We start from the raw sequence: 9,750 nt of genomic DNA, 5'->3' as shown, positions 1-9,750 counted from the left end.
TTTGGATGTGCAGAGCCACGAAACATAACCTAGGACTGTCAAGTTTTTACAAGTTTCACAATAAAAGGCTAAAAATTCAAGTCAATGATCATTGAGTAGAAAAAACACATAAAATGTATATTTCAAGCAAATCATAACTGGTAGACCGCATGACAAGCTAGAGCTTTGTAAAATACTTGGTGCTACCACTTATACTTATATGCAGTACTTAAAATTATTTGCTACCTTATTGTAATTTCCGAAAGTGCGCTTTTGATGCTCTGAACGACCTATATTAATACAAAGAGAGTAACGATAAAGCAACATTGGGTAAAAACACGGAATTACGGAAAGAGCAATATACTTAAATATGTAATGATTTCATTATCCATAAAAATAATGCGAAAAGGTATCCTCTTCTTAGAAATCATCTTCTATCAGTACCACCTTCGGAGAAAAATGGAAAACCCACACATCATCTCGATTTTTTTAAACTCATTACACTTGCGTCTTTCAGAAACATTTTCCTAATTAAGATGACAATAAGAATACAAGACTGAATTTCAAATACAACGTGAAATCATAATACTTCATGATATCATATTCCAATGAATGGTACAACAATTGCCATGAGAAAAAATTCCCCTGGACCGGGAATCGAACCATGGACCTTTGGGTTTCCGAGCCACTGCGCAGACCACTACTCTATCCACGTTCTTTAGTTCCCATGGCAATTAAACCCAATGAATGGTATTGAAAAAGACGTTCGTGAAAAAGAAAATGCTATGGGAAATGTTAAATATATCAAGAAAATTTCATCTCCTGCAAGGTATTTTTAAAACTTCTGGATGTTTCGACCAGGAAGCAAAAGCTTTTGATATTCATTTCAAGTTTACAGACTAAATGGCAACGGAAGGAAAATGGTAAACTCGAGAACAACTACACTCCAATTAAAAGCAAGAAATAAATGGGATTCGTTAATTGAATTTTTCTTCACTTGCAAGGTTCATTACCATTTCCAAACGACGATATGGTTCATGACATTCGTTCATTTAAATTTGGTTTTCACCAATTTAACACCCCGTTGGACACACTTATGCACAGACCGCCAGACACGAGCCTCGTTTGAAGTCACGCTCTCCATAGTACTTTCCGATTGAACCTAGGACACGATGCTTGACCCATCTTTTCATATCATTGACCAAGTTAACGGTTTCCGGTAAGTCATAGTGGTATTTTCCCGATTCTCAGAGAAAATATGGTTAGAGGAACGCTGCCCTACATGAATTCCGTTATTCTAAATAAAACCGGCAATGGGATGCTCCCATTCTTTCTGTTAAAGACAAATTCAAGTGCCTTGGATTGTTCGTGAGAAAGCTGACGCTATGCTAAAATAACTTTCGAGAATCGGGACAACTAAACGTTCAAACTATCGTTGGAGTCCATTCAAATTTGACACAATTTGAGCAGCGAAACCTTCTCTTGATTGAATGAATACATGTAGTGACTCAGTATCTTCACATGCATACCACAACAGGCTTCCCGAAAGAGGATCAAAGAATACACAACAAAAACGCAGCAATCAAATGCATTTTCAAAATGGCATAAACTTATATTTACAACTATATCAGATCCAAGGGTAGTGTGTGGAATTTTACCTTGATGAAAAGGACCTTCATTTAATCTAAAAAATTTAAAAAGGTAATTTAACTTATTTTTTATATTCAATACCCAGGCATCTGCAGATTATAATGACATCTGTGGATGAAATATTCTTGAGAATGAGAATGAAAAATGAAATAAGATTTGAATTTGAATGAAGACGTGAATTTTGTGAAAAAATGCTATTTATACTAGAATAAGTATACTCTATACATATAAAGTATATTCTATAGTATGCATAGTATATATGCTATTAAAAGTATACTATTCGTTCCTAGCAAAATATATTATGAACATGATATTCATGATGAACTACTGTAAGTAAAATGACACTTTTTGCAAGTCATTGCGATCAAAAGCTATTTTTGTCACGAACATTCACCGATTGATACAGGTTTATATGGAATATTATTCATCGAATCAACGAGGCACTACGTCCTTCCGGGTGATTTCATTTTCCAGTTCGCCACGGTCACTAACTTTATGCATCAAATCAATCAGCACATTTTCTTCTTTCCCTTCAACACTTTCTTTCTACCAAGAATTTCAGAAGCAATTCGAATTCTACGTCCTCAAATTTCTTTTCTCTTTTCATCCGCGAGAAACTTCTCTCTTAAAAAAAACGTACATCATACTTCCTCATTCGTTATCCTTCACGTCCTTTTGTATCCCAACCCACGCAGCTTGTCCTTGGATGAATAAAATGACCCTCATATTCCTTTCAGAAGATCACAAATTGCGAACCAAACACTGCGACATAGTGAAGTAATGATATCACAAAATTGGTTTATCGGGAAAAATTTCTTGCAATTATGCAAAGCATGATCATTTAGCCACCGAGCAGCGGTCAGCGACAAAATTTTATTTTCTTCCTTCCAACCGTAGTGCAATAAGCCAACGAAGTGGCCGAACCTAAGTCTACGCCATTTTTCCGTAGAAAACTTGGCTAAATATTTTTCTCGCGCAGAACTTGAAATACGAAAAGAAAACCAACCTTTGAGCCGGCCATTTAGCCAAATTTATGCTCTACAGGAAGAATAAAGTTTCCTATTTTCCAAGACGGTTGTTGAGTGCTGAATATCCATGGATCTAAAAAAATGAATGCACGATAACTAGGGACATGCAAAACAGGCAAAATCGATAGCACGACTACGGGATTCTTCCGCGTAAATGCGAATTTCATTTTCTGGGCGAATTTCAACAATTTAAACGCTATTTCCATCTCATTTCCATTCCTTCATTCTTCTGCTCATGATTCTGCCACGAAATTTATTTTCAATCGCAAGTGAGCCATCCTTTTCCGCTAAAATGAGGATCTGGATAGTTTTATTTTTTCAATAATACGCGAAGTAAGAACAGGAATTTTCTGGATGAATCCACGATTCTTGATTTATCGTCAGCAAGAATTCACTGCGTATGTTCTTACTTCGCCAACGTCATTCATTTTTTTCGCGGTGGAACAAAGTGGAACTTCCAAACTGGCATCTACATCAAAACTGCTTCACATAACCACGAATAAATATGCACCTTAGTCATTTTCAAAAGACACATCAATGCCGTCATTAAATCAAACATTCTTCTGGATAAGTTGATGGACAATTCAAACATTAGAAGACGGATAAGTAAATATGCCGAAGGTTCGTTAAATATACACAAAAGTGACATATACAGTAGGCAATTCCGCAGCTGCAACGGACCAATAATGATCGAAAGTTATTCTTATCCTATTTTTAAAATTAAAACTTTTCCGAAGAAGAAGTTGCCAGAGTAGTTCAAGTTATAGAACATATGGCGTGGATTCAGGCGATCTGGATTCCAATTCTAGCCAAGGCAAATTATTTTTCCTCCGTAAAATTTTCGCACTCGCAGTTATGGGTGGCTCCGTAAAAGAATGCCACATTCGTTAGTTCACAGTTACTTGCTTGTATGACGAAACATTAATATTTTTCACGCACGGAGTAATTCCATAATGCATACAAAAATAACAGGCTTCCATGAATAGTGATCGGCGTAAATACAGAAATTTATTTGTACACTGTAGTAAGATTCATTTCCCTTCAAATTTTTCACTTCATTACACCTAACCCTCTGTCTGGCTGAAGAGCTGACTTAACCGTCGTTATTAGATTTTTCTTGAAAATTATATGGTAAGCAATCAGTCTAAAATGCAGATTTTTTTGCTTAAATTTACCGTTGTAAATGGTGTGCGGAATTTAGAGCTAATAGATTGGTCTAAACCAAGGATGACGCTTAATTAATGTCAGAAAGGTATCCAGAAAAAATACCCTAAATGTCCAAGGTTTGATGATCATTGTATCAATGTATTTATAGAAATAAATATTCATTCGTAGATAAATGACTTTCCTGACTCACAGTCTAACAATATTTCCTTTCTTACTCCTTAGCTTGCGGCTCTTTTTCTCATCGCGCTTGCGGCTGTGTCGCATGCGGAACCCTCGCTCAATGGAATCCGAAGACCACGCTTCTTCGGGCTCTCATCGTGGTTTGGAGGTGGAGGAGACGCAACAAAGGAAGAGACCACGGAATTTCCTGTACCAGACCTGACGGCTCACCCCCTCTGGAGGGTCCACAAGTACACGGGGATCTCCCTTCACCCCGTCAACCTCCCTCTAGACGGAGGCTCTGCCTCTCCAGCCTCACACGTCCTCCCACCACCGTCCGCGAGACTGCCCTACGCCCCGCCGGCACCGACCTACGGCCCACCCGCACCTACGTACGGTGTGCCCGCTCAAACCTACGGGCCTCCCGCACAAACTTACGGCCCCCCCGCGGCCACCACCTTCGGCGCTTCGGGCCAGAGCCAAGTCTCCGAGAGCGGCGCCTCGGCTTCGGACGTCTCCAAAGGTCTCGACGCCCTCGGATCCCTGGCTAGCTTCCTCCCAGACGACTCCGGGTCGGCGGCTGGTTCCTCCGGGAGCGGAAAATCCACTGACAAGAGCTCCCTCCTACAGAACACCCTGCAGTCCATGCTGAACATCAAGGGTAACCTTGGAACGGCCATCAGCGGTCTGGCATCTGGAAAAAGCGCGGCACTGACCAGCCTCATTGGCGGAGAAGGACACGGCGCCCTCCTCGGACTCCTAGCTCAATATCCTCAGCTTGCATCCTTGCTGGCCAGGAAACATGGCTCGAAGGGAGGATATGACATGCCGAAGCTTCCCGAACTTCCGGAAATGCCCCATATCGACGGCATGGATGTGATCCCGGAGCTTCCGGAGATGCCGGAGTTCAAGGTTCCACCAGCACCTTACGCTCCGCCAGCGCAGACTTACGGTCCCCCGCCCACAGTTCCCCAGACGCCGTATCCGGCACCAACACAGCCCGCGTCTGAGTACGGTCCACCCACGGGTTCGTTCGGTTCATCGTCATCATTTGCCAATGCAGCGGCAGTCGAAGCTACGGCAGTGCCCGAGACCACGTACGGAGTCCCCGCGACTTTCGAGCCAAGGCTACCGCAGACAACCTACGGAACTCCTGCAGGGTCTGGGTTTCAAAACACAGAGGTGGACCCGACCATGATCATGGTGGCAACTTCACCCGTCCTGATCGCTCCAAGCCCGTCCCCCAATTTCGCCACAAGGAGAGCGCAGCCCACAACTCAACAAGCTGATTTGTACACCACAGTTCGCTTCAACGACCAGGGTTCCGTGAACACCGTCGGACAAATAACAGCCCGGAATTCGGATACTAAGAAGGAAGCTTATGTTGACGTAAGTTCCATAAAAGGAATTATTAAGGGAGTTGTAGATGGAATAGTTAATTAAAACATACAACATATTAAAAAAACAAACAATGCATTGGTTTCAGCGCACATACGATGCACGAATTCCTAGTCAAAGATCAAGCATAAAAATATATTAAAGAACCAATTAAGTACATATTGGCATTGCAAAACTTTGTTTTTGTAAATTGGTCTATCGTTTCTCGTTAAAAAAATTCAGATTTTAAATTAAGTAAAAATATTTAAATATTTCGGAATTCATTAAAGAAATTAAAAAAAACTGTCATTAAATATTTATATGCTTTAAAATTGAATTTACATATCACATATTCGTAAATTTATATCGGCAAAAATTCATGCATATATTAGCATCGGCAATTCAATTCCAATCTTTCAGAACTTAAGGTTTCATTCTTCAAATCATAAAAGAAACTAATGCAGGTTAAGCGGTATGTTGCCGCGCTCAAAAAATACTTTCTCACGTTTTTCTCCACTATAAAATCCATATTGAAGGATTTGGAGTAAATTGCGAACTAATGGATACATAAGGATGTACTTCGCATTATTACTACTCATTTTTGCATAATTCAGTTCTTTTTATATTTTTTATTTCACTATAAAAAAACATTGTGAAAATCGTTCGTGCCTTTATGAATTAATTTATTGAAACTATTGTTCATAGCATTAATTATAAGGAAATATCTAAAAGTCGACAAATATTTTTTTGCATTTCATCCCCAAACCTATATACTCCAAGACGTTATTAATTATTATATAAATTGAGGTCGTAAAAAAGAAATCATTGATTATCATTTGCTTCCACAACTTTGTAGCTCGGCCTCATAGAACATTGAAAATTAATAAAATACACCAATGGACTGATGATATTCACATATTTTCCTACCATTTCACTATATATGTGTTCATTAAATTCGTCCATTACGCGGCCATTTCTTTTTTTTCCTCAGACCTCCAGATTCCGCCCATCGACTGAACTTCGATCCGAGCCTGAGTCGGCAGGTTCATCTTTCTTCCCTGTCGCCAGGGAATACGTCTCACCCTTCGTGCAGTACAGAGACGATTCCGAATCCGAGGCGTCCGCAAGAGACGAGCAAACCGCCGCAGCCTCCGACAACGCCGAGGAGTACGCCGAATACGAAGACGAGCCAGCACCGGAGACCCACGCGGCCCCCGAAAGCAAGACGAAAGTCAGGGGGTTCCCCGTGACCGCCGCCAGGGCCGCCTTCAGCGACAGGTTTCGCGGTGGCAACGTTCACGTTGCTAGCGGCGAGGTCACCATCGACACAGCCATGAAAGTGCACGGTTGAGGGTAGAAAACGACCAAAACGAGTGTACAGCCGAAGGGTGAGAGGTGAGACAATAAGGGCTGTTAAATTATGCCACGAAATTTTTACCCTGGATAGCTGAAGACAGTAAAAACGCGTACTTTGTCTGCATTTGTATTTACCTTTGTCCAGAGCATCCGAAAACAGGGTAAACTCGTGACCAATCAGAGCGCTTGGCTCAAGGTTTCTGTAGTTTTAATGATGCGTTTTTGGCCTGAACATCATTAGTAATTTTGGTATTTACTGGCATCAGCTATCCAGGTTAACATTATTTTTCTCCACCTTGAATGTATCTCGTATATATCTCTGGATAACAATATTTAGAAACGCCTAACGGTCTGCGTCATTAAAATTTGAATCCGATTTAAAAATTATTCACATTGTATAACCCTCAGGAACCTTCTAGGGCAGAAAATGGATAAGAGAGGGCTTTTACCGATGGAGTACTGAGCGGGAAGGGGATGTTAAAAACCTTGTTAGGGGAAGTGTTAGGTAAGCGTGATAAAGGAATGTAAAGAATAGGCATTAAAGATAGAATTAAAGGGAGTCGAAATGGAAAAAGGGACTTCAATTTGAGAGGGGAGAAAGAGAACTACCATTGGTAAAGGAATTCATAAAAAACACATAGCAAACTAAGGAATCAAAAATCAAAGAATTGTCTTTCAACATTTTCAATTATTTCACAATATATGTTCCCACTTGGACGGTTACACCATTAATGATACACTAAATATAATGCAGCACATAATAACTTAGTAAAATATCTGTAAGCTTTGATTCAAATGAAAAATACCAAAAGTATATAATCATAAAATTCTAGAAAAATCTACATAAGAGAGGAAAATGTCACGAAGGAATGTTAAGTAGATGACTTTTTGACAACTTTTTGACCCATATTGAGTACTTGTGCAACTAAAACGTCCGTGATAAATTGATTTAGATCCATAAATTACATTCATTTTTTTGAAGAGATAATTCAATTTCTCGTCTGGTGTTACTCATTCTCCAAATGACTTAGAAAACTCCTTCACGTATGATCGGATGTGAATTAAAATGATGCAGTCGTCTTTTACATAAACATGGGTTTTTAACACATTATTTGAAAGCCATTTCCGTCTTATGCTAATCTTATGCTTGGCAAATTGTGCCATCCATGTCTCTTCATCCCATGCCTGCCATTTAACTTCAATGAAGAGTAAGATTTGTGTTTTTTTTACATTTCAGATTCGTCCAGACAGGAGACCCACCCAAGAGGATTAATGTGATTCATTATCAATGCACAATGTGAAGATTTGCAGGCCTCATCTCACCGGAGAAGATCATTCCATTTATGACATCATTTCATCCATTTTCATTTTTTTTCTTTAAGAAAGGCTGTGCCTTACAAGCATTGTATTATAAGCAATCTACACTGTGTCCACCTAACTTCCGTACGTTGAAAGAAGGTGAATTATGAATGGACTGAAAGCGAATTAGCCTTAATGATTAATTTTAGGTGATAATATATTATATTTAAGGACATGTACATTAATGTATTTAAGTTATGCCATTATTATTAAATCATTGACTATCGACAGCACTCGTGTTTCTTCCTCATTTATTAGACGAATTGAAATAGTACATGATTACGTAAGGTGACTGTACCCCAACAATGAGTCCCCGTCTTTCCTTTCAGCAGGCTTTAGTGATATGATGCACTTTCAAATGTGAGCAAACGAAGAGGTTCATTACATAAATACGCACTGTCTACTCTTCATCATTTGACGCCCTCCCATTGATTACAGGCCGCGTATAAGTGCAAGGCGCCAGTCGCTCGAAGAGTGGTTACTTTCTAACCACCATTGTCAGTTACTAAAAACGATGGACACTTAAACGACTTCATATCCATTTCACTTATTCCACTGTCATGTCTTCTAAGGCAAACAATTGTATTTCTAGCTCTTCAAGCCCAAAACAGTAAGTACTCATTTCTCTATTTACAGCATAAATGAATTCGCAATGAGTATATTCGAGAATCTACGCCACATAAGGTGTCCGACATCGCTTTCTAGTCATTAAAATGGCAACACTCTTTCAACTGTTCACTGAAGAGATAAATATAAAGAAACACCCCAGAGATCGTTAAATAAACATGCTACGAGATAAGCATTTTGATGACACTTATCAGAGATCCTAAGTGGAACTGCTGGCGAAATTAATTGGAATTTGCTTAACATTGCAAGATGAAAGAAGAAACTTAGTTATTCCACATGATCTTCATCTACGACTTGTTTTGAATTCTCAAGTGATTCTACGGCAAGGCCGGAACAATGAGTTTTTACAGAGGGGGCGAAGATCAATTTGCTACCCCCTTCTCTGCTCCCCTTCTTCGCCCTCCCACATCAGTAAAATATATTACATCCGTAAGCTATTTTTTATTAGATACGGTAGCTGAAGTCACACGCCTTATGTTTGATTTTAATGTTATTGTTTAATCATTTATATATTTTTATAATAAATGTTATGAATAAATTAACAATTTTTGCTGAAAATTTCAATTTAAAAAATTGAAAAAAAACATTTTAAATATACTTTTCAAACCTTGCCACCCTCTGTAATCTGCCGCCCGGGGCACTTTCCCCCACTGTGCCATCCTAGTTCCGGGTCTGTCCAACGGTACAGCTCAGTAGGACAGCCAATATATAGAGGCATAACAAATAAAAATGAGAATTCTGATGGGGTGCAAGCTAGCCGCGGGTTGGAATCGTTTGGGAGGGGAAGATGTGAGAGAAAGGTAGGTGAGTAAGACGTGGTTGGGTATATGTGGGTGCCTTAAGGTCCGGTGTGATTAAGAAGGTACTCTTAGTGAAAGGGATTGGCCAGCCAACTTCTGACTCATTTCGTGTTCAAACTTATTCTGCGTGTAAATAAAATCCATGTCGAATAAAAAGTTTCCGCTTTCATTTTACAATTGTAAAATATGTATTCATTTTATATCACCATAAATTCACGCATTATCACGTATAATTCCATCGGCAGCGG

The 9,750-nt window shown here is 39.5% G+C and overlaps 1 protein-coding gene and 1 long non-coding RNA gene across 2 annotated transcripts; both read left to right on the top strand.

Annotated features, from left to right (window-relative positions):
- Positions 1-3,931: 3,931 nt before the first annotated feature.
- Positions 3,932-5,272, top strand: LOC124158124 (WAS/WASL-interacting protein family member 3-like). The gene is made up of 3 exons (XM_046533307.1): positions 3,932-3,940; positions 4,047-5,080; positions 5,164-5,272. Exons 1-3 carry the CDS (start codon positions 3,932-3,934, stop codon positions 5,270-5,272), a joined length of 1,152 nt encoding a protein of 383 aa, XP_046389263.1.
- A 72-nt stretch (positions 5,273-5,344) lies between these two features.
- LOC124157373 lies at positions 5,345-8,308 on the top strand. The gene is made up of 3 exons (XR_006864580.1): positions 5,345-5,372; positions 6,352-6,755; positions 7,954-8,308. It is a non-coding gene; the product is annotated as an uncharacterized LOC124157373 (long non-coding RNA).
- The last annotated feature ends 1,442 nt before the right edge of the window (positions 8,309-9,750 follow it).

The sequence above is a fragment of the Ischnura elegans genome, chromosome 4 (genome assembly GCF_921293095.1).
Source record: "Ischnura elegans chromosome 4, ioIscEleg1.1, whole genome shotgun sequence".
Classification (NCBI taxonomy): Eukaryota; Metazoa; Arthropoda; class Insecta; order Odonata; family Coenagrionidae; genus Ischnura; species Ischnura elegans.
Note: the sequence above shows the minus strand (reverse complement) of the source record. Positions and strands in the feature narration are given on the sequence as shown.